This window comes from Scylla paramamosain, chromosome 33, assembly GCF_035594125.1.
Source record: "Scylla paramamosain isolate STU-SP2022 chromosome 33, ASM3559412v1, whole genome shotgun sequence".
Classification (NCBI taxonomy): Eukaryota; Metazoa; Arthropoda; class Malacostraca; order Decapoda; family Portunidae; genus Scylla; species Scylla paramamosain.
In genome coordinates, this window is record NC_087183.1 from 1,400,324 (window position 1) to 1,426,128 (window position 25,805).

Here is a 25,805-nt window from a genome sequence, read left to right on the forward strand (position 1 = left end):
ACTTATCCTTCAATTTTTTACTACTGCTTTGGACCCTTTTATGGGACTGGCATTTCAGTGGGCTTTTTTTTTTATTGGATCTTTGTTGCCTTGGCTAGTGTCCCTCCTACATAAAAAAAAAGTACTAACAGTAACAGTAGTAATAGTAGTAGTAGTAGTAGTAGTAGTAACGTTACACAAACCTAGCTAGACACCAAAATCTACAAGAAAGTTTCTTTTTCTTCCGTATCTCCGTTTGTGTTTTACATCCGTGTTTGCTATTGGGTGTGTAGGTGCATCTATGTTTTTTTTTTTTTTTTATCTTTTCTCCGTGTTTGCCTCCGTGTTTAGATAGTTAAAATAGTAGTTTTGTAAGATTGCCTCACTTGACATGCACCGAGCACTAAAGGTTGGGTCCACGTGCAGACAAGATCTCACTAGACACGAGCCAGTGGCTCATTACATCTCGGTACACTTTTCTTTGTTGGCATTTGGACCACTATGTGAATTGTTTGCATACATACACACACACACACACACACACACACACAGGGAGCTGGCAGCAAACCAGTCCCCGAGTAATGAGTGAAGTCAGGTGTGTGATCAAACCTGAAGGAAATACAAAGAAGAGGTTGCTTTAGACGTACAGCTTTTAATGAGGAAAACAGCCATGTGTGGTACAGAGAATACAGTGCTTATGCTGAAGTTCTTCGCCACAGTTGCACGTGGCGTTCCCCTTCCCTCGGGAATCCACAGCTCTCAGTCAGCGGGCAGTTTTTAGCTGCGGCCATAAGACTGTCCGTTGCTTTACTCTCAAGCCAGAAAACCCAGTGACGCCCACGTTCGGCGCTCTCACTCGGCACATTTCAGGCCACCCGCCACCTGCTGCACAACTTGAACACTCTGCAACTCCACCAAACCACCACACAGACGTGCATCACTTACGAGAACGTACAATAACAGCCACCACTTACTTGTAAACTTGAAACTAAAGATAAAAATGAACACAATATCAATCTTATCAACTTGAGCTGAAGAGTGCAGCCTTGCCCCTCAGCTTGTGCTGACTCAACTCTGTCCTGAACCTTTGCATGGGACAAACAACAGGATCATTATGAGCTTAAGAGTGCAGCCTTGACCCTCAGCTTGTGCTGACTCAGCTCTGTCCTGAACCATTGCATGGAACAAACAGAATCATCATGAGCTGAAGAGTGCAGCCTTGACCATCAGCTTGTGCTGACTCATCTCTGTCATAAACCTTTGCATGGGACAGACAGCAGAAGAGAGCAGCCTTGACCCTCAGTTTGTGCTGACTCAACTTAGTTCTGATTTAACTTAGCCTAAAGACAACCAGCAGGTGCAACATTAAGAATCACCGTAAGCTGAAGAAAATAACTTGAACCCTACGCTTTCTTTCTCATCGCTGCAATGTTGTATCTCTTGCTATCTTTTACCACTATTTTCATGCGAACTACTCTTCTGATTTTGCTAACTGCATGCCTCTACTCCTCCAGCTGCTTCGCTGCAAAAGACTTTCTTCTTTGTCTCATTCCTATTCTGTTCACTTCTCTAATGCGAGAGTTGACCAATATTATCAATCATTCATAACTTTGGTAAACTCTGGAACTCCCTGCCTGCTTTTGTATTTCCACCTTCCTGTGACTTGAATTCCTTCAAAAGGGAGGTTTCAAGACACTTATCCTTCAAATTTTGACAACCGGTTTGGACCCTATTCGGGGACCGGCATCCTAGTGAGCTCCCCCACCTTTTTTTTTTTTTTTTGTATTTTGATGTTCTTGGCAGGTGTCCCTCCTACATAAAAAAAAATAAATAAATAAAATAAATAAATAAATAAAATAACTTGAATCAGTTCTGCCGTGAACTTTGCCAAGAGGAAAACTACAGGTGTACCACCAACCTTAATTACAAACTGCAGTATAACTTTCTTCCCCACCTTGTACTAACTGCACTCACACAAACTTCACATCAAGACTTAAGAATCATCACCAACTTAAGAATATAACGTGAACCATCAGGGAGAGAGAGAGAGAGAGAGAGAGAGAGAGAGAGAGAGAGAGAGAGAGAGAGAGAGAGAGAGAGAGAGAGAGAGAGAGAGAGAGAGAGAGAGAGAGAGAGAAGGAGGGAGGGAGGGAGGGAGGGAGGGAGGGAGGGAGGGAGGAAGGGAGGGAGAGAGAATCCTAAGAAATTGAAGAATATAATTGTTTTTTGTTTTGCTTTCTTATGTGTGTTTGTGTATGTGTGTGTGTGTGTGTGTGTGTGTGTGTGTGTGTGTGTGTGTGTGTGTGTGTGTGTAGAGAGAGAGAGAGAGAGAGAGAGAGAGAGAGAGAGAGAGAGAGAGAGAGAGAGAGAGAGAGAGAGAGAGAGAGAGAGAGAGAGAGAGAGAATGGTAGACTGGTAGAGTCACACTGTAGAGTTATACACAAACAATGCAGCAAGATAAGTGTAGTCCATTTGTTTGCCTCATAAGTGGATCCACTTCCTGCACAGATGAGTCTGGCCGTTACGGAGATTACAGTAACCACCACAGGCGCTCTTCAGGCCCTCTGTGTGAGAGAACCAGAGGGTGATGAGTGGGGCAGGAATGCTATGGCGACACACACACACACACACTCTCTCTCTCTCTCTCTCTCTCTCTCTCTCTCTCTCTCTCTCTCTCTCTCTCTCTCTCTCACACACACACACACACACACACGATAAAATGAAAACAAAAAACTCTCTCTCTCTCTCTCTCTCTCTCTCTCTCTCTCTCTCTCTCTCTCTCTCTCTCTCTCTCTCTCTCTCTCTCTCTCTCTCTCTCTCTCTCTCTCTCTCTCTCTCTCTCTCTCTCTCTCTCTCTCTCTCTCTCTCTCTCTCACACACACACACACACACACACACACACACCTTCCGAAGCTACCCAACATCTTAGTCTGGGCAAGGACAGACAGCTCTCTCTGCTCCTCCTCCGTGATGGGGCTGGTTTGGGGTGCTACAATACCATAAAAACCACCTTCCCCCATCCTGACACCGGCATTGGCCAGCATGTGAAGGCAGCGCCGCCACATATCCGCCTTCATGCTGCTACCGGGGAACGTGATGCTCCAGTATCTGTCAAACAGCGGCAGACAGTAAGATGGGTAGAAAGAGATTGACAGATAGAGAGATACAATGAGAGCTAGGCATATACATTCATACATACAAACATACATACATACATACATACATGTATTCATGCACGCCTACGCACACTTAATTGAAAAAAAAAATCTATATAGATGGTGAATATATATATATATATATATATATATATATATATATATATATATATATATATATATATATATATATATATATATATATATATATATATATATATATATATATATATATATATATATATATATATATATATATATTCCTCTAGGAGGACGCAGTAGACACCTGCCGAAACGATAATTACTCCCAGTGAGGTCTAAAGCACAGTTCAGGGGGAGCTGTGAATTTATCATTAAACCCAGCTGTGACCTCACTGAACGTTTCCCTTTGTGTCTCACAGCACAAGGGGGCAGTCACAGCCTGCCCTCTAAAGACAACTCTCTTCCTCCACACAAAACTACAAGCACCTAATAACACACACACCCTTAACTTAAAAATTTTAAAATCATCATGGCGACTCATACACCAGCCTCGGAGTCCCCATCTGGGGAGGGGACCATAAATGTCCCCAGGTCGGACTGCCTTTCTGTCGACGACCGTAAGTGTCTTGACACCCCCCCTCAACTTTTTTTCATTAACTTCTGCAACATTCACGGTCTAAGATCTAATTTTTAATCTGTAGAACACCACCTCTCCTCTTCTAAACCTCATCCTCTTTTCCTCACTGAAATTCAGGTGTCTGACGCAACTGACAGTAGCCTTTCTTTCTACTTTCTCTATTCTCATTCTCGATCCAAAGCTGGATGCTGCGTTTATGTGCACAATGACTTAACCTGCTCTCGTGCCCACGCTCTTGAATCTTCCGAGTTTTCCACCATTTGGCTATGACTACAATCACTCTCATACTAAATTTATCTGTGCTGTATACCTCTCACCTAACTCCTCTGACTATAAGAAATTCTTTGACTACTTAACTTCCAAAGTGGAGCACATTCTGACCCTCTTCCCTTTTGCAGAGATCTCCATTCTTAGAGACTTCAATGTTCACCACCAGCTTTGGCTTTCCTCTCCCTTCACTGACCATCCTGGTGAACTAGCCTACAACTTTGCTATCCTCCATGACCTAGAGCAATTGGTGCAACAACCTACTCGTATTCCTGACCGTCTTGGAGATACGCCCAACATTCTTGACCTTTTCCTGACCTCTAATCCTTCTGCTTATGCTGTCACTCTTTCTTCTCCGTTGGGCTCCTCCGATCACAATCTCATATCTTTATCTTGTCCTATCGCTCCAATCCCTCCTCAGGATCCCCATAAGCGAAGATGCCTCTGGCGTTTTGCCTCTGCTAGTTGGGGGGACCTGAGGAGGTATTTTGCTGATTTTCCTTGGAATGACTACTGCTTCCGTGTCAGAGACCCGTCTTTGTGTGCTGAGCGCATAACAGAGGTGATAGTGTCTGGCATGGAGGCGTACATTCCTCACTCTTTTTCTCGACCTAAACCTTCTAAACCTTGGTTTAACGCAGTTTGTTCTCGTGCTATACATGATAGAGAGTTGGCCCACAAAAGGTACTTAAGCCTTCCATCACCAGAATCTCATGCACTTTATATTTCTGCCAGGAACCGTGCCAAATCTGTTCTCCAACTAGCCAAAAACTCCTTCATTAACAGAAAATGTCAAAACCTTTCAAGATTTAACTCCCCTCGTGATTTCTGGCATCTAGCCAAAAATATCTCCAGTAACTTTGCTTCTTCTTCTTTCCCTCCTCTATTTCAACCAGATGGCTCCACTGCTATCACATCTATTTCTAAAGTTGAACTCTTCGCTCATTTAGACAAACATAATTTGATAAATCAGTTACAGGATGGCTTCACGAAGGGGAAGTCTTGCCTGACAAATTTGTTAAGTTTTTACAGTAAGTTCTTGGCCAGTGTCCTTCCTACATAAAAAAAAAAAAAAAGGTGTACGAGGCAGTAGATAATGGTGATAGTTATGATATCTTATATCTGGACTTTAGTAAAGTATTTGACAAGGTACCCCATGAAAGGCTCCTGAGAAAGGTTAGGGCACACGGGATAGATGGGAAGGTGTTAGGTTGGATAGGGTCATGGCTTGGTAACAGGCGACAGAGAGTGGTAATAAATGGCTCGAAATCCGAGTGGGGTCATGTCATTAGTGGGGTGCCACAGGGATCAGTATCAGGGCCATTATTATTTCTAATATATATCAATGACTTGGATAGTGGAATTAGTAGTGATGTTAGTAAATTTGCGGATGACACAAAGATAGGTAGATTAATTAGGTCAGAATCGGATGCCATCGCCTTGCAGGCAGACTTTGATAGAATGAATGAATGGACGGATAGATGGCAAATGCAATTTAATATCAATAAATACAAAGTGCTTAGCGTAGGTAGAGGAAACCCACACAATAGGTACACATTAAACAACCAAACTCTGGTAGGTACAAGGTATGAGAAAAATTTAGGAGTTATAGTTAGCTCTGAACTCCGTCTAGGGAAACAATGCATAGAAGCCAGAAACAAGGCAAATAGGGTACTAGGATTCATTTTTAGGAGTGATAAAAGTAGAAGGCCGGAAGTAATATTAAAGTTACACTTGGCGCTGGTCAGACCTCATCTAGACTACGCTGTGCAGTTCTGGTTCCCACATTACAGGAAAGATATAGGTCTATTAGAATCAGTACAGAGGAGAATGACTAAAAGGATACAGGGGATGAGGAGTATTCCTTATAGGGCGAGGGTGAAGCTGTTAAATTTACATTCTCTAGAGAGACGTAGGTTAAGAGGGGACCTGATAGAAGTCTTTAAGTGATATAAGGGTTATAACAAGGGAGATGTAAGCAAAATTCTTAGAATCAGCAACCAGGGTAGAACAAGAAATAACGGGTTCAAGCTTGAAAAATTTAGGTTTAGGAAGGAGATAGAAAAAAATTGGTTCTCAAATAGAGTGGTAGATGAGTGGAACGAACTCAGTAATTATGTAGTTAGTGCTAGGACACTAGAGAGCTTTAAGAGAAGATTAGACAAGTTTATGGATGGGGATAACAGATGGAAATAGGTGGGTGTGTTTCATACAGGGACTACAACGTGTAAGCCTGGTCACTTCTGGCAGCTTCCCTTATTTCTTATGTTCTTATGTTCTTATGCTCAAACATTTGCTAAAAGCTCTACCTTGGACGATTCTGGGCTTGTTCCTCCCTCTCCTCCACCCTCTGACTACTTCATGCCACCTATTAAGATTCTTCGCAATGATGTCTTCCATGCCCTCGCTGGCCTTTTTTTTTTTTTATGTAGGAAGGGCACTGGCCAAGGGCAACAAAAATCCAATAAAAAAATGCCCACTGAAATGCCAGTCCCATAAAAGGGTCAAAGCAGTGGACAAAAATTGATGGATAAGTGTCTTGAAACCTTCCTCTTGAAGGAATTCAAGTCATAGGAAGGTGGAAATACAGAAGCAGGCAGGGAGTTCCAGAGTTTACCAGAGAAAGGGATGAATGATTGAGAGTACTGGTTAACTCTTGCGTTAGAGAGGTGGACAGAATAGGGGTGAGAGAAACCTTGCCTAGTCAAACTCTTTCAGCTCTGTCTGTCAACATCTACCTTTCCTTCTTGCTGGAAGTTTTCCTACATTCAACCTGTTCCTAAAAAGGGTGACCGTTCTAATCCCTCAAACTATTGCTTTAATTTCCTGCCTATCTAAAGTTTTTGAATCTATCCTCAACAGGAAGATTCTTAAACATCTATCACTTTACAACCTTCTATCTGATCGCCAGTATGGGTTCCGTCAAGGCCGCTCTACTGGTGATCTTCTGGTTTTCCTTACTGAGTCTTGGTCATCCTCTTTTAGAGATTTTGGTGAAACTTTTGCTGTTGCCTTGGACATATCAAAAGCTTTTGATAGAGTCTGGCACAAAGCTTTGATTTCCAAACTACCCTCCTACGGTTTCTATCCTTCTCTCTGTAACTTCATCTCAAGTTTCCTTTCTGACCGTTCTATTGCTGCTGTGGTAGACGGTCACTGTTCTTCTCCTAAATCTATTAACAGTGGTGTTCCTCAGGGTTCTGTCCTGTCACCCACTCTCTTCTTATTATTCATTAATGATCTTCTAAACCAAACTTCTTGTCATATCCACTCCTACGCTGATGATACCTCCCTGCAGTTTTCCGTGTCTTTTCATAGACGTCTAACCCTTCAGGAGGTAAACATATCACGTAGGGAAGCCACAGAACGCTTGACTTCTGATCTTTCTAAAATTTTTGATTGGGGCAGAGCAAAGTTGGTATTGACACTCAACTGTCCCCCTCTCCTACACTGAATATCCTCGGTCTGTCCTTTACTTCTTTATTTATAATCTGAACTAGAAACTTCACATTTCATATCTAGCTAAAACAGTTTCTATGAAGTTAGGTTTTCTGAGACGTCTCCGCCAGTTTTTCTCATCCCCCTCCCCTCAGGTGCTAACTCTGTATAAGGGCCTTATCCTTCCATGTATGGAGTATGCTTCACTTGTCTTGGGGGGTTTCCACTCATACCGCTCTTCTAGACAGGGTGGAATCAAAAGCTTTCCGTCTCATCAACTCCTCTTCTTTAACTGACAGTCTTCAGCCTCTCTCTCATCGCTGAAATATCACATCTCTAGCTGTCTTCTACTGTTATTTTCATGCTAACTACCCTTTTGATCTTGCTAACTGCATGCCTTCCCTCCTCCTGCGGCCTCGCTGTACAAGACTCATCTTTCTCTCACCCATATTCTGTCCACCTCTCTAATGAAGAGTTAACCAGTATTCTCAATCATTCATTCCTTTCTTTGGTAAACTCTGGAACTCCCTGCCTGCTTCTGTACCGAGAACAGACCGAGGATGTTTAGTGTAGAAGAGGGGGACAGTTGAGTGTCTTTGAAGAAGAGGGGATAGTTGTCTGGAAGGTCGTGTCGAGTTGATAATTGGAGGAATTGAGTTTTTGAGGCACTGAAAAATACCAAGTTTGCTCTGCCCCAATCAGAAATTTTAGAAAGATCAAAAGTCAGGCGTTCTGTGGCTTCCCAGCGTGATATGTTTACTTCCTGAAGGGCTAGACGTCTATGAAAAGACGTGGAAAACTGCAGGGTGGTATCATCAGGGGAGGACTTTATAGGACAAAAAGTTTGGTTTAGAAGGTCATTATTGAATAATAAGAAGAGAGTGGGCGACAGGACAGAACCCTGAGGAACACCACTGTTAATAGATTTAGGAGAAGAATAATGACCGTCTACCACAGTAGCAATAGAACAGCCAGAAAGGAAACTTGAGATGAAGGATAGAAGCCGTAGGATGATAGTTTGGAAATCAAAGCTTTGTGCCAGACTCTATCAAAGCTTTTGATATGTTCAAGGCAACAGCAAAAGTTTCACCAAAATCTCTAAAAGAGGATTACCAAGACTCAGTAAGGAAGGCCAGAAGATCACCAGTAGAGCGGCGTTGACGGAACTAATACTAGCGAGCAGATAGAAAGTTGTGAAGTGATAGATGTTTAAGAATCTTCATGTTGAGGATATATTAAAAACTTTACATAGGGAGGATAATTAAAGCAATTGAACGGTAGTTTGAGGCTGAATGTAGGCAAACTTCCAGCGAGAAGGAAAGGTAGATGTTGACAGACAGAGCTGAAAGAGTTTGACTAGGCAAGGTGCAAGCACGAAGGCACAGTTTCGGAGAACAATAGGAGGGACCCCATCAGGTCCATAAGCCTTCCGAGGGTTTCGGCCAGCGAGGGCATGAAAAACATCATTGCGAAGAATTTTAATAGGTGGCATGAAGTAGTCAGAGGGTGGAGGAGAGGGAGGAACAAGCCCAGAATCGTCCAAAGTAGCGTTTTTAGCAAAGGTTTGAGCGAAGAGTTCAGCTTTAAAAATAGATGTGATAGCAGTGGAGCCATCTGGTTGAAATAGAGGAGGGAAAGAAGAAGAAGCAAAGTTATCAGAGATATTTTTGGCTAGATGCCAGAAATCACGAGGGATGTTAGATCTTGAAAGGTTTTGACATTTTCTGTTAATGAAGGAGTTTTTGGCTAGTTGGAGGACAGACTTGGCACGGTTCCGGGCAGAAATATAAAGTGCATGAGATTCTGGTGATGGAAGGCTCAAGTACCTTTTGTGGGCCAACTCTCTATCATGTATAGCACGAGAACAAGCTGTGTTAAACCAAGGTTTAGAAGGTTTAGGACGAGAAAAAGAGTGAGGAATGTACGCCTCCATGCCAGACACTATCACCTCTGTTATGCACTCAGCACACAAAGACGGGTCTCTGACACGGAAACAGTAGTCATTCCAAGGAAAATCAGCAAAATACCTCCTCAGGTCCCCCCAACTAGCAGAGGCAAAACGCCAGAGGCACCTTCGCTTATGGGGATCCTGAGGAGGGATTGGAGAGATAGGACAAGATACAGATATGAGATTGTGATCGGAGGAGCCCAATGGAGAAGAAAGAGTGACAGCATAAGCAGAAGGATTAGAGGTCAGGAAAAGGTCAAGAATGTTGGGCGTATCTCCAAGACAGTCAGGAGTACTCGTACGAGTAGGTTGTTGCACCAATTGCTCTAGGTCATGGAGGATAGCAAAGTTGTAGGCTAGTTCACCAGGATGGTCAGTGAAGAGAGAGGAAAGCCAAAGCTGGTGGTGAACATTGAAGTCTCTAAGAATGGAGATCTCTGCAAAAGGGAAGAAGGTCAAAATGTCCTCCACTTTGGAAGTTAAGTAGTCAAAGAATTTCTTATAGTCAGAGGAGTTAGGTGAGAGGTATATAGCACAGACAAATTTAGTATGAGAGTGACTCTGTAGTCGTAGCCAGATGGTGGAAAAATCTGAAGATTCAAGAGCGTGGGCACGAGAGCAGGTTAAGTCATTGCGCGCATAAACGCAGCATCCAGCTTTGGATCGAAAATGAGGATAGAAAAAGTAGGAGGGAACAGAAAAGGGGCTACTGTCAGTTGCCTCAGGCACCTGAGTTTCAGTGAGGAAAAGAAGATGGGGTTTAGAAGAGGAGAGGTGGTGTTCTACAGATTGAAAATTAGATCTTAGACCGCGAATGTTGCAGAAGTTAATGAAGAAAAAGTTGAAGTGGGTGTCAAGACACTTACGGTCCTCGACAGAAAAGCAGTCCGGCCTGGGGACATTTATGGTCCCCTCCCCAGATGGAGACTCCGAGGCTGGTGTATGAGTCGCCATGATGATTTTAAAATTTTTGAGTGAAGGGTGTGTGTGTTATTAGGTGCTTGTAATTTTGTGTGGAGGAAGAGAGTTGTCTTTAGAGGGCAGGCTGAGACTGCCCCTTTTGTTGTGAGACACAAAGGGAAACGTTCAGTGAGGTCACAGCTGGGTTTAATGATAAGTTCACAGCACCCCCTGAACAGTGTTTTAGACCTCACTGGGAGTAATTATCGTTTCGGTAGGTGTCTACTGCCTCCTCCTCCTAGGAATATTCTGCTTCTAGTACTTCTGTGTAGATATGGTGGCCAAAGAAAATAAGGTGGTAATACTGCAGCTTTATATTAATAAAATAATACTGTACAAAATGACATACAGAAATCCCAACAGCCGCATGTCCGACCCTGAGGCCAGGAGGACATGGACTGGTATGTCCGCCAGCAAGGCTGGGCGGACACTGACTGCGGTGGTTGCTGGCCAGGTCAGGTCACGGCCAGAGTTGGCGTCTGGAGACAAAAGATGTGAGGCTTACCCTCACACCACGTGGTTGACCGAGGCTGGCGTCAGGTCCCAGGGGACCGGAGAATGGAATGCAGGCGGCGGGCGAAGCGTCTTGCCACAATTGGTATAACTGATATGATTGATACACTCTTTTATTTCCTTTTCTTACTTCCACTCACGCATTCACTGACAGAGAGAGAGGGGGGAAAGGAGACGAGGCGCGATAAGGGGAGGGGAGAGGAGGGGAGGTGAAGAAAGGGGGGGAAAAGGGGAGGGTAGGAAAGAGGAGAAGAGGGATGGGGAGAGAAGAGGGGAAGTGAGAGGAGAGAGAGAGAACAGTGTTGGCATACACTCACGGGTGCTGTGTGGGCTGCAGGAGCTGAGCTATCTGAGCCGCCTTCTCCAGCAGCGTCTCGTCCACGCCAGACAACACGAGGAACACCCATGGGCAGTCAGGCAGCCGTGTGGTGCACGCCTGTGCCCTCACGGTACGCACGGGGACATGTAAAACTGCAATGATGTACCATTCTTCTTAGAGCGTATTGCAAGGACTGTGTGCACGCTGTACACCTGCCGTGCACACACACACATACACACGCACACATACGTATATGTATCTATCCATATATCTATGTATCTGTCGATCTATATGTCCATCCATCCATCTCTCTCTCTCTCTCTCTCTCTCTCTCTCTCTCTCTCTCTCTCTCTCTCTCTCTCTCTCTCTCTCTCTCTCTCTCTCTCTCTCTCTCTCTCTCTCTCTCTCTCTCTCTCTCTCTCTCTCTCTCTCTCTCTCTCTCTCTCTCTCATTACCACCATCACACCATAATAATAAAAACTAATAAAAATAGTAATGATAATAATAACAATGATAATAATAATAATAATAATAATAATAATAATAATAATAATAATAATAACAATAATGAAAATAATAACACACACATAGGTGGTGCATCACAGCGTCATAGACTCACAGAGGTAGCGTAACCGAGGCAGTGACGGGTGGACGGCCTTGATGGCGGTCAGAACCTCTTGGGCGTCTTGATCACACACGGCCAGGCTGAGGTACCAAAGACCCTGGCATTCCTGCAGCAGCTGTATACCGCCAGCACTTAGGTGACCCATGAACCTCTCAAGGTTACTCCTGTAAGGGACAAATGTTGTGCACTTGTACGCCGCCTGGACACACACACACTCACACTCTATTAATCTATTTGTTATTTTTTTCATTCCTCCTCCTCCTCCTTCTCCTCCTTCTCCTCCTCCTCCACCTCCTCCTTCTCCTCCTCCTCCTCCTCCTCCTCCTCCTGCTCTTCTACCTCCTTCTCTTCTTCCTCCTTCTCTTCCTCATCCTTTTCTTCCTCCTGCTTTTTCTCGTCTTCCGTCTAGTCCTCTTTCTCCTTCTTGCTCTCTTCTTCCTCTTTCTCCTCTTCTTCATCATCCTCCTCTTCCTCCTCTTCTCCCTCCTCCTCCTCCTCCTCCTCCTCTTTCTCCTCCTCCTCCTCTTCTTCTTTCTCTTCCTCCTCATCTTTTTCTTTCCTCCAGCCTCTAATTCTTAGAATCTGTAGTAGTAGTTGTAGAAAAGGCACACAGACAGCATCGTTAGGCCCAGTAGGGCTGTTGCTTTCTGTTCTCTCCTTTGTATTGTATTCCTTTGTTTTGTATTCCTTCTCCTCCTCCTCCTATTTAGTTTAACAAAGCGCAAGATAAAAGGGGACCAAATTGAAGTGTTCAAAAATTTCAAAGGATACAGTAACATTGATGCACATAAATATTTTACCATTGATCATTCTAACCTAACAAGAAATAATGTATTCAAGATTATACCCAAACGTTTTAAATCCCACGAGGCCAAACATTTTTTCTTTAATCGTATAGTAAATATATGGAGTAAACTTCCTGCAGAAATTGTGAACAGCAATACTATTGACTCATTCAAAAATAAAATAGACAAATATTTAAAAGCAAATCCCCAACAAGCTCTCTTCTTGTCCGAATAATTACTAAATTCACTAATAAACTCTTATTTTACAGACACCCGTTTTATTATAAATTGCATTAATTTTCAGATAGGCATATAGAGTTCACCGTAGGGTGAACTCTATATTTCATCCTTTCCTATGAAAATTCCATGTCAGTTTTTCCATACTGCACGGTACTTTTCCCAACTATATCCATGCCAGGGCAAGCCTGAGGGAGTGGTGGCTGGGGAGGAGCCTTCTGCTGTGCTGTCCTGTCTCTCTTCCCTGTAGCTAGTTAGAAGTAGTTACCAAACAGCCTTGCAAGAATCAAAAGGTCTGTTGCTGTTTTGCTTTCCTTTGTATTCCTCCTCCTCCTCCTCCTCCTTCCGCCTGTGTGGAGCAGACGTGTTGTGACATGCAGGAGATTTGATTGTCCGAGGACAGCTGGTGGAATTTTGTGGACTAGTTCCGTCTCGCAGGAGAAGGTATTGTCTCCTTGGAACCTCCCTAGGGAATATCACTGCTGCCTTCGAGGACACGACCAAGGACATCTCTATTAACACAATTTATGTCATCCACGCAGGCACAAATGACGTCCAGCTGACCCGATCAGAAGAACTGATGGCGAAATATAAGGAAAGGATTCCCAAGTATAAGACTAAATCAAGTAAGATTATGATTTCAGGCATTTTCCCGAGGATCAACGCGAACGCATGGTTCTACAACATTGCTTTCAGTACAAATAACAGATTAAAGACTCTCTGCCAACGGCATCAGTCGTGTTGCGGCAGCAACACGACCAACGTCGTGAACAATAACGCAATGAGTTCATCCACAAGTTCAGACAAGATCAGAGCTTGTTACTTCAGTGCCCGTATTTTACGAAATAAATTTAATGAGCTGCAAGCTCTTACTTATCTTGAAAACTACGACATCATAGACGTCACGGAAACGTGGATAAATTCATCAAGCAGAGATAACGTGGCCGAGTACTCATTCCCTGGCTACACCATTTTTAGCTGCGAGAGAACTCACTGTACAGGAGACGGTGTTATGTTTTACGTAAAAAGTAATATTCACTCTTGTTTACCGCCAACCTTAACCGTTGCTAATATAGACGTCACTTTCATCCAGATATAAAATAAATCTCATAAAATAACATTAGATCTCGTTATCGTCCTCCAAACCACTCACCCACTACAGACGAAAAACTTTATGATCTTATCGCAGACATTTGCTGCGTTAACAATTGCATAATCAAGGGGGACTTTAATCTTCCAGTCAAAAGGTGGGGTAAACCACTCACGGCTCACGCCGGCCAGCATCTCTATGCGTGTATACTTGAAAGCTCCCTCCAGCAGCACATTATGCATCCGACAAGAGGTAACAATATCCTAGATGTTTTAACAGCTGATGAAGAGTCAATAAAAAAAAGTAAAAATTTGACCAGAACTTAGTTCCAGCGATCATCGTAGCTTACTTTTCACCATAAATTTTGACAAAGCTAAAGTAAGCGAAAGTAAAGGAAAAGTGCCAGACTATCAGCGTGCAAACTTTAAGAGAATTTGCATGCAGCTTGCATCCATAGACTGGAATGAACTGCTGGGAACACCAGACATTAACAAAGCATGGGAAGCATTCGCTAAAAAGTTAAATGAAACCGCGAATTTGTGTGTATCGCTACGAAACAGACGGAAGATAGATAACACCAAACCGAAATAGTGGAATAATGAAATCAGACACTGTCTTCTAAGAAAAAAGCGTACCACAAATACAAATTAACACAGACTAATAATGATAAACTAGAGCACGAGAGATTGCGCAGAAAAACTAAAAAGCTAATCAAATGCGGCAAAAAATCTGTTGAAGCTCAGATCGCGAACTCATGTAAAACGAACCCAAAAGATTTTTACAGCTATGTAAAAACTAAAAAGGTTTTAACATCAACGATTGGTCCACGTAAACAAAACACCCGGACCAAACAAGATATCACCAAGGCTTCGTAAAGAAGCAAGAAATGAGCTCGTGAAACCGCTTACGATTTTATTCAATAAAACTTTACTAGCGGGTAAAGTCCTCCACGAGTGAAAATAAGCAAATATCACGCCAATCTTTAAAGAAGGAAACAAATTTCTCCCAGCCAATTACAGACCGATCAGTCTCACTTCAGTAGTGTGCAAGCTGATGGAAACAATAATCAGAGATAAAATTGTTAAATATTTAGAAGAAAATAAAATCATAAAAGATTCACAACACGGTTTCAGAACCAAGCGTTCCTGCTTAACAAACTTACTAGACTTCTTTTATGAAGTATTTAACGCGTATGACGAGACAAAAGCAGTTGATATTATCTACCTTGATTTCCAGAAAGCTTCTGACATTGTTCCCCTTAAGAGACTCATCAGTAAAGTAAAAGCTCACGGCAATGCCGGAAACACCCTGAAATGACTGAGAGACTGGCTCTCTGACAGAAAACAACGTGTTGTGATTAATGGAAAACAATCAGATTGGTATAAATTAACTAGCGGCGTTCCTCAAGGCTCTGTATTTAGGACCAATACTTTTATAATATACATTAATGATATTGAAGAAGAGATCAATTGCAAAATAAGTAAATTTGCAGACGACACCAAGATAACAAGTAAAGTAACGTCAGTGTCACAATGGCAGAAACTACAGTGTGACCGCAATAAACTAACAAGCTAGGAAGAAATGTTTTTAAATGGCAGATGAGATTCAATATAAAAATGTGTAGTAAAGTTCCACATATCGGAAGCAATAATGTTCAATCGAGATATGTAATGAATAACATGCCACTGTCAAGCGCTGAAAAAGAAAAAGATCTTGGTGTCGTTGTGTCAAAAGACCTAAAGCACAGTCAACACTGCACAGAAATAGTAAAAACGACAAATAAATTAGTAGGGTTCATTGGAAGAACCTTTGAAATTAAATAACTTGCCTTATGTAACTCCCTAGTGCGCCCTCATCTAGAATACTGTGTACAGTTCTGGTCACCATATTACAAAAAAAAAAAAAAAACACTGAAAAACTAGAAAAGATACAACGTAGAGTCTCTGAGATGATTCCAAGATTGCGTAATAAGCCATAAGAGGAACGACTGGAAGAACTAAACCTATTTAGTTTAACAAAGCGCAGGATAAGACGAGACCTAAATGAAGTGTACAATTTTTTTTAAAGAATACAGTAACCTTGATGCAAATAAATAGCTTACCATTGATCATTCTAACCTGACAAGAAATAATGGATTCAAGATTATATCCAAACGTTTTAAATTCCTCGAGCCCAAACATTTTTTTCTTTAATCATACAGTAAATATATGGAATAACCTTCCTGCAAACATCGTGAACAGCAATCCTACTGAATCATTCAAAAAATACAATAGACAAATATTTAAAAGCAAGTCATCAACAAGTTCTCTTCTTTTCCGAATAATTACTAAATTCACACTTAAACTCTTTTAAAGACACCAGTTTTACTATAAATTGTGTTAATTTTCAGATAGGCGTATAAAGTTCACGGTAGGGTGAATAGTACAACTTCCTTTCATCCTTTCCTGTGAAAATTCCAAATCAGTGTTTTCCATACTGCGTAGTACTTTTTACAAACTATTTTCATACCAGCGCAAGCTGGAGGGAGTGGTGGGTAGGGAGGAGCCTTCTGTTATGCTGTCCTGTCTTTCTTCCCTGTAGCTAGTTAGAAGTAGTTACCAAACAGCCTTGCAAGGACCAATAGGTTTGTTGCTGTTTGGCTTTCCTTTGGATTCCTTTGTATTCCTCCTCCTCCTCTTCCTCCTCCTCCTTCTCCTCCTCCTCCTCCTCCTTCTTTCTCCTTCTCCTCCTTCTCCTATTACTCCTTCTCCTCCTCTTCCTCCTCCTCATCCTCCTCCTTCTCCTCCTCCTCCTCCCCTTTCTCCTTTTCATCAATAAACAGCCTAATAAGGACCTCAGGATCTGTTGTTGTTTGTCTTCCTTTGTATTCCTCCTTCTCCTCCTCCTCTTCCTCCTTCTCATCCTCCTCCTACTCCTTCTTCTCCTCCTCCTTCTCATCATCAACATCCTCTTTCTCCTCCTGTTTCATCTTACTCTTTGTTTTTTTTTTTCATCGTCTCCATCACCACCTTTATCATCACCTTCACCACCACCATCACCACTATCATCCTCACCATCACCACCACCATTACCCTCACCATCACCATCATTAACATATTCACCATCACCATCAGGCTTAGTATAGTTATACACTTGTATATGTGTATATGCAAATGCATGGTTTGACTATATTTAGATATAAGTACATATTTGTAACATTTTTCTTTAATGCAGCATTTTTTTTTTTTTGAGTTCTTAGGTGTCTGTGATAAGTATTCTATATGTATTAGTATTTTTAATTATAATTTCTTGTAAGTCTCATAATGAGTAATTAAAAAAACAAATTTTGAACAGGATTAGGGTACACTCTTCATAAGTGGTAGTCCAACATTCAGTTAATACGGTGTAAGGAGGTGTACTGGTACTTTATACACCAAAAACTTATCTACCTGTTCTCTTTTCATATCAGTCACAACTTACACATATATATATATATATATATATATATATATATATATATATATATATATATATATATATATATATATATATATATATATATATATATATATATATATATAATTGTTTGTGGTAAATCACTGCAGAAAACTCATATTATCAATTCCAATATGATGAAAGTATTAAACTATTATCATTAATTTTGTTAGAAAATTAGTGCATATTTCAGTGCATATTTTACCATATTCTAGTGCATATTTGAATGCATATTTAGTTCATCTTAAGTGCACAATTATCCTAAGACTAATCATCACCACCATCGTCATCATCCCCAGCATCACCATTATATTCATTATCATCATCATCACCACCACCATATTCACCGCTACTCCCACAACCACCATCATCATTATCAGTCATCACCATCATCTTTACCATCCTCACAATTACGGACACAATTATGTTCTATAATCAAAGTTAACAAACATTCCACTACAACAACTACAACACTGTTGTATCTGTTAATGAATGGTTAGGCTTTAGTTCAGTTTTGTTGATGGTGACAATAACAATGCATTGATGATTGTTGTGATGGCGGCAGTGATGGTTAATTGTAATAACTGTGATAACAGTTATGAAAAGAATGACAGTAGCAATGATAATGGTATGTGTGTGTGTGTGTGTGTGTGTGTGTGTGCAGGTACTAACTCAACAAGCAAACACACACACACACACACACACACACACACACACACACACACACACACACAGAGAGAGAGACCCACCTGGGCGTGGTACGCAGCAGGAAGTCATGGAGAATGGCTTGGTCCGGATGCATGTATTGGTGGCGCAAGGACAGCTCAGTGTACTTGTGGTGTTCAAAGATGAGCCCCTGTACGTCTGATTCCTTCCTACTTAGTTGTATCATTACCCTCTTGGAGGGGATGAGGGGAAGGAGGGCCCTAGCACTGGTGATGGTGCTGTCTGTTATTGTTACCAGTTCCCTCTCATCACTTATAATGTGTCTGACAACACAATCCAAGGCAATGCTGTTTGCTTCAGTGTCCTCCAGCATGGACAGCCAATCATTACAACGCCCAATCCCACTCTCTGCCAACAGGTCCACCACCTCCTGTGTGTGTAGAGTTACTATGATTAGCACAGCCACCACCACCACCACCACCATCACCCGTGTGTGTGTAGAGTTACTATGATTAGTGCATCCACCATCACCACCACCACCACCACCACCAGCGCCTCCTGTGTGTATAGAGTTACTATGATTAGTACACCCACCACCACCACCACCACCACCACCCCTTCCTGTGTGTGCAGAGTTACTATGATTAGTGCATCCAACACCACTACCACCACCACTACCACCACCACCACCACCATCACCACCACCTTCACGACCACCACCACCACCTCCTCCTGTGTGTGTAGAGTTATTATGATTAGTACAGACACCACCATCACCACGACCACCACCACCACCACGACCACCACCACCACCACTACCATCACCACCAACTTCACCACCACCACCTCCACCTCCTGTGTGTGTGTGTGTGTGTGTGTGTGTAGAGTCACTACAATAATTTCTTGTACTATTTTTGCTAATGACTAGTAAGGATGAAAATTGAGCTTGACAGTGGTGGAGGTTCCCCTGAGACAGCTGGAAGGATACAATATGAGGAAAAGAAAATGAATGGTCAACTTACTTGTATGGCTGGACCACAAAGTGGTGTTTGTGGGAGGCAGAGGAGGCCTGCCACGTGCAGGAGCAGGCTCCTCAAGTTCAGGAGCTGTTGTGGCAGCGGGAAGTGAAGCATGCGTCGTATGTCTGAAGCATGAAGTGGTGTTTTTCGGTGACAGAAAAAACATAACACGTTCCGGAGCAGGTTCTTTGAGTTCCGGAACTGTTGGCGCGACGAATCGTAAAGCATGCGTCGTATGTCTCTTGAGTGTGAGCTCTTCAGCAGCTTCTGGACGATTCCTGATGCACCGTAGAATTCTTGCAGGCTTTTGTGTGGGGCTGCGTACTTCTGATGATGCCCCTGCCTGTCATTGATATCTTCAAGATTGAAGAATGATGGTATCACTTCTTGGCTGGGCAGTCCTTTCCGGCGACAAGATATCCTCAGACTCCGCGCTTCCTCTTCCGACAGAGTGACTCGGTCTTGCAGGAGAGCTTGTAGAGCCACGTCGTACATGTCCTCCAGCACCTTGTAGATGTGATCTTCGAGGGTCTGTATGTCTTGTGGATGATCTGTGAGTCTGGCCTGCAGTTTTTGTATGCACCAGTCTCGTAGGGTGACGTACATACTGGTCTGAGTGGTGGTGATCTTGATGTTGTTGGGATCCATATAAAACAGCGTTGCTACAAAATTGAGGTTCAAGGGGAGGCCGAGGTAATCCCTCCATCCTAGATGACTCATGAGGTACTGAAGCTTCCCAGGGTCCTTCTTTCCATTGTCTGGAAAGCTGTCGTAATGCTTCATAACGAAAAGAGTTCTTTGTTCTTGGCTGACGCTTTTCATCTCCATGTTCCACACCTCATAGCCAGCAGGTACTTTGTTCAGGAAGTGTTGCACTGTTTCTGGTCGCGATGTGCAGACGAGTGTGAAGTCTGGCGAGTATTTCGAGATGTTAAGGATGTCTGTCACAAGGCTTTCTGATCGACTGCCAGGCGACAATTCGTCCAGGCCGTCAATCAGAAAGAGAACCTTACATTGCTGTAAGCGGGTGATGAGGTCTTCCTCCATCACAGTAAAATGGTTCGGGAGGATCTGTTTGAGGAAGTCCTGGAGGGACGGGCCGTCCTTCTCGCGGCACAGGACACGCAGCACGATGTCATATTCATGCAGGTGTCTGATATTACAGGCATCGGGGTCCTGAAGCCACTCTGAGAGAAGGAAGGTGAGCAGGGTCGTTTTGCCGCTTCCTGCCACGCCCCTGATCAGGATAAGCTGTGGCTTGGCGCCGTGCGTAGGCGGTGCGGCCGATGAGGATGTGGACGGCTGTGGATTCTGTCGTTCACGGCGCGTCACCGTCAGCATGTCGTAAGTGTCGATGTCTCGTCTCTGTTGGACATGTCCTCTTTCTTCCATGAGAGACATCCCGCAGAAGATGTCCCTTATGTGATGGTGGTATTTTGGAGAGCTGGTAAGGAAGGACAGAGGATCAAAGGTTTGCAGTTTATCATAAAATGTTTTGAGGTGGGCCTGACTTTCCCTCATGAATTCTTGGCGCATGGCACTTGAATAATATATTAAAATCTCTTTCTCCAGTCCCGATTTTCTCAATTTATCAATGATCTGCCGGGTGTTGTCTTGCATGGATGTCAGTTCTGCGTCAGGAATACAGTATCTGGTCTTGGCTGCGACGAGGACTCTGATAAAGAGGTTTTCCAGCTCATTGACTTTGTCCTGGTACTCTGCCTCGCTGAAATCTCTCACTTCATGAAAGAGTTTATTCCGCTCATTCTTGATTTTTGTTAGCATACCCTCCAGTGTCTTCGAGTCATGCCATTTGGGATCTTTACTTTCGGCCACATCTTCGCATGTCAGCTTTATTACTTTGTACAGTAAAGTCACATCGAAGTTGTCCCATAAAGGGAACTCCTGTATTTGGCAGTGGTCGGTGTGGTTTAGTGCTCCTTTCTTTTCCTTTTTATTCATTTTGCCATAGTTGGCTGATGATTCTTGAGGGAGGTTGCTGAGGTAGTCAATGAGCGACACGCCCGGTAGCGTGGTGGGGGCGTTCAGAGCGCCACGCTTCAACACGAAGGTCAATACGTCCTTGCCTGCGTTTTCCATGAGGCAGACGAGCTTAATGCGATGGACGTGAACTGTCGGAGCGGCAGCCATGATGGAGGGTTTGGGACGACAATTCCTCTCGCCAGCAACCTGCAAAAAGATTTCCCGAGTGAGGAGCAAGGCAGGAGAGACGTGGCATACAAGGCTCAGTGTGGGAAGAAGGGAGTTGAGCCTTGAAGTGGCCGGCCGGAGCACCGGGATGTGGGGACGAGACAAAGAGGTAGATGGGAGTAAGAGACACTGACACACAGCATGGCACGTGTGTTATGAGCGAAGCATTTAACAAGACAACAGGAGGCAAGACTGCGCGCGCGTGTGTGTGTGTGTGTGTGTGTGTGTGTGTGTGTGTGTGTGTGTGTGTGTGTGTGTGTCTTCGTGCGTGCGTGTGTGTGTGTGTGTGTGTGTGTGTGTGTGTGTGTGTGTGTGTGTGTGTGTGTGTGTGTGTGTGTGTGTGTGTGTGTGTGTGTGTGTGTGTGTGTGTGTGTGTGTGTGTGTGTGTGTGTGTGTGTGTGTGTGTGTGTGTGTGTGTGTGTGTGTGTGTGTGTGTGTGTGTGTGTGTGTGTGTGTGTGTGTGCAAGAAAGTAATTAAGTAAGCAAGTAAAGTAAACATCTATTGCTCACCACAATACAAAGTATTTCAAGGTGCACATGCAAGACACACACACATGCCAGCCACGGTGCGTCGAGCCGACATTCTCTGACAGTTTGTTGTTCTGTATATCAGAGGGTGTGAGTGGAAGCAAATTAAACTGTATAACAAGGTAATAACAGGTGCGGAAGCTTGGTGAAGGGGCTGGGATTTTTGGTCATAACAATACAGAGAGAGAGAGAGAGAGAGAAGGGATCCCCCAAAAAATGTACTCACCGTTTGACTCGCTATAACTCACTGGTTGTTTTCTTTTTTTTTTTTTTTTCAGAATCATTTGGCCAAAAATAATAATAGCAGAAGTACGACTAAGCTTTTAAGATAGGAAATTTGTCATAATGTGTTATTGGAAGCACGAAAATGTCAGAGAAGACAATTCAGAAGACAGTTTGACAGAGATCCACCAATGTGACGCGCCATTGCTCGCATCAGAGATAACTTTGTAGCAGATAGAACTGTTCACGACATTCATAAGCATGTGTGTGTAATAGAAATAGTAGTAGTAGTAGTACTAGTAGTAGTAGTAGTAGTAGTAGTAGTACTAGTAGTAATAGTAGTTGTTGTAGTGGTAGTAATAGTAGTAGTAACAGTAGTAGTAGTAGCAGTAGTAGTAGTAGTAGTAGTTGTAGGAGTAGTAGTAGTAGTAGTAATAGTGGCAGTAGTGGTAGTAGTGTATCAGTCTTAACAATTATTACTATTATTTATATGTACATTCATCATTGATATATCCATCCCACATGCGATGTGTTCGTATATTCATCCCACATGTGCCATGGCCAGCCAGGTTAGGTGATCTTGTTCACTCTCTCGGTGATTCATATGAGGTATTTTTCACCTTAGGTGGGAAGTTCAAAGCCATATACTGCTTTCAATAGCTCCTCTGACCAATTAATTCTTCAAACGCATGGCTCAAGGTCCATGTAACTCGCCGTTAACGTTTCAGAGATTGATGAATTCTGTACTCTCAGGCCTTATCAGTAAAAGTGTATTCTGCTTCTTTCATGACGTTATCATTGCATCTAAGTCTCTACAGAATCATTTTCACACACTGTCTCGTTCTGTCACGCTTTCAAGTTGCTGGCTTAAAGATCAAACTCAGTAAATGCTTGTTTCTGCAACAGGAAGTCAAATTTCTTGGTCACAAAGTCAACAGAGATGGTATTCACATTTTAAATGATCAGATAAATTCTGTTAAAAATTTCCCTATTCATACTAATATCGATCAGATCACGCAATTCATCGGTCTTGCTGGATTTTATTATCAGTTCATCAAAAATTTCAGCCTTATCGCTCAACCTCTCACTCATTTGTTCAAGAAAAAATGTTGCATTCATCTGGTCTGAAAAGGAACAATATGCCTTTGATCTTCTCAAAACTGCCTTGCGTCAAGCACCAGTCCTTGCTTTTCCAAATTTCGAGAAAGATTTCATCTTATACGCTGACGCTTCTGTCTTTCGAATTGGTGCTGTTCTTATGCAGAAAGATTCATTTGGTAAACATCGTGTATTAGCGTACGCTATCAGACTTTTCAACAAGTCAGAGCAAAATTATGACGTCACAAAGCGTGAAAGCCTCGCCGTGATCTGGGCGCTACCTCATTTCCATGAACTCATCTTAGGCTATAGAATTCATGTCCACACTGATCATTATGCTGTCACAGAGACCTTCAATGGCAACAACTTCACAGGTCAGTTTGAGCGCTGGCATCTCACGATTCAAGAATTTAATCCTACATTTTCATATAATCCTGGTAAGGCAAACTCGGTGGCAGACGCACTATCACGCAGTGTTGCTGCTATCTCCGCCATGAGAGAGAATCCCGCCATGCAAGCCATCTATGAAATAAAGAAACATCAACATTCAGACGCCTTCTGTTCTAGTGTTGCTTATTACCTCGAATCTGGTGATAAGACAAATCTCCCTAAGCTGCAAGTGAGTGATGATACGTTTTTCATGTAAGACGGTCTCTTGTATAAGTCGAGTGATGTCTCTACTGGCGATTCCAGTGAGTGTTTATCTTAGATCGTGATAACTCAGTCGTTAGTGAGTGCTATACTTCACCAAGTTCACGACTCACCCCACGCAGGACATCTAGGTCGGGACAGATGCCCTGCACAAGCAAAACGCTAACATTTCAGATCGACTATTAGAAAGGATATCTCCGTCTACTTCACACCGTCCATCACTCGCTCACTACGCTTATTAGATCCATCGTTCTTTGGGCCATACCATGCAATCGAATCTCTCCATGGCCACAAGGTAAAAATTCTAGATCTCAAAACCTTAGTAGAACAGATCGTCCATGTCGATCATTTGAAGCGTGTGAACAGGGGATTTGATGATGAGTGTGCACATCAGATATCATTAAGTTCCGTTTTTACAGATCCCACGAGCAACTCAAGCTTAATTACACACAAACATTCTTCTTACAGACTGAAACTTCATTCCCATTCCAAGGTTTAATCATGCAGTTTCAGTATCCTGTATATATGTGTATATTTATCTTACTGCTATGTATTGTTTATGTATTATATTATCTTATCATTATTAAGGTCATCGTTCCATACTCTCTTTCTCTCTCTGATGTCATGTATTATCTGTTAATTGCACAGATCTTACTGCTCTCTTTATTGTTATGGCCAAATGCGAGAACGCATTTTTCGTGGGGGAAGCCAACAGTATCAGTCTTAACAATTATTACTATTATTTTGGGTACATTCATCATTCATATATTTATCCCACAAGCTATGTGTTCATATATTCATCCCACGTGTGCCATAGCCAGCTAGTCTATGCTATTTTTCCTCCTTTACTTCTCAAGGGAATTTCATACCCATTTCTAGTCATTAGGGAAAACACTTGCGCTCGCTTCTGAGTCTTCCCTTCCTGGTCATTGGCTAAAACAACGAGCTATCCCATTGGCTCCTCCACCTTATTTCCTGGCATTTAATTGGTTATTTTTTTTCATCCGAAAACCTAAAACGTGATCCACTTAGCTCAGATAAATATAGCCCGCATGGCAGTCTCACTCTGAGTCCAGTCAGCCCCTGTCCGAGAGTCAGTTACGAGGGTATCAGTTCCGCACCGCACCAACATTCACCTTCTTGTCCAACAACGTGTTTCTTAAGTTCAACCAGCATGGCCGAGTCAGGTGTTTGTTTTGGTTAGAGATACAGCATTACTATCGCCAGGACACTCGATTTGCCAATTTTTTTTATTAAAATTGCCGTTTCCATAAACTAGGAAGGAGATCTATATAATTTGGACTTTTGACTGTCACAGACATGTTGCCTTTATGTTTACTGTCGTCTACATTAAGACGTTTCCAATCAAGAGTGTATTCATTTGGAAATCTTAAGATGACCAAATAAATCTAAATGCCGATTCACTAGAAAATCAACTTATATACATTTCTTCATGAAAAGAGTTTGATTTTATTTGTATTACTACTTAGAAGGAATTACGTAGAAAAATATACTATATAAGCCCATTGCATCTTCATGTAAATAGAATAACACTGTAGGTATATCTGATATTGCTTATATGTGAAAGAAGAGTTTGTGTCTGTGCTGCCACCTGGTGACAACCACTACTTCTGAAAACTCCCAATTGGTGCAACACCCTACTTATATTCCTGACCATCTTTGAGATACTTCCAACATTCTTAACCTTTTCATAACCTCTAATCTTTCTCCATATGCTGTTATCCTCTCTTCTCTGTTGGGCTCCTCCGATCACAATCTAATATCTGTGTCTTGTCTTATTGCTCCAATCCCACCTGAGGATCCCCCTAAACAGAGGTACCTCTGGCGTTTGGTCTCTGTTAGTTGAGAGGACTTGAGGAGGTATTTTGCTGATTTTCCCTGGAATGACTGCTGCTTTCATGACAGAAACCCGTCTGGCATGGAGACATACATTCCTCACTCTTTTTCTAGACCTTCTAAACCTTGGTATGACACAGCCTG

General features: G+C 42.6%; 1 protein-coding gene across 6 annotated transcripts in view; it reads right to left on the reverse strand.

The window, feature by feature from the left end:
- Window positions 1-2,295: 2,295 nt before the first annotated feature.
- The window catches only part of LOC135089523 (uncharacterized), a 45,063-nt gene continuing 21,553 nt past the window's right edge, over window positions 2,296-25,805 (reverse strand). For all 6 annotated transcript variants that reach the window (XM_063985158.1, XM_063985157.1, XM_063985156.1 and 3 more), the window contains 6 exons: window positions 19,098-21,284; window positions 18,159-18,505; window positions 11,818-11,987; window positions 11,197-11,350; window positions 2,884-3,087; window positions 2,296-2,543 (listed from right to left, as the gene is read on the reverse strand). In XM_063985158.1, the coding sequence (XP_063841228.1) occupies window positions 2,510-2,543; window positions 2,884-3,087; window positions 11,197-11,350; window positions 11,818-11,987; window positions 18,159-18,505; window positions 19,098-21,245 (3,057 nt within the window). In that variant the 5' untranslated portion in view covers window positions 21,246-21,284 and the 3' untranslated portion in view covers window positions 2,296-2,509. The remainder of the gene's footprint in view (window positions 2,544-2,883; window positions 3,088-11,196; window positions 11,351-11,817; window positions 11,988-18,158; window positions 18,506-19,097; window positions 21,285-25,805) is intronic.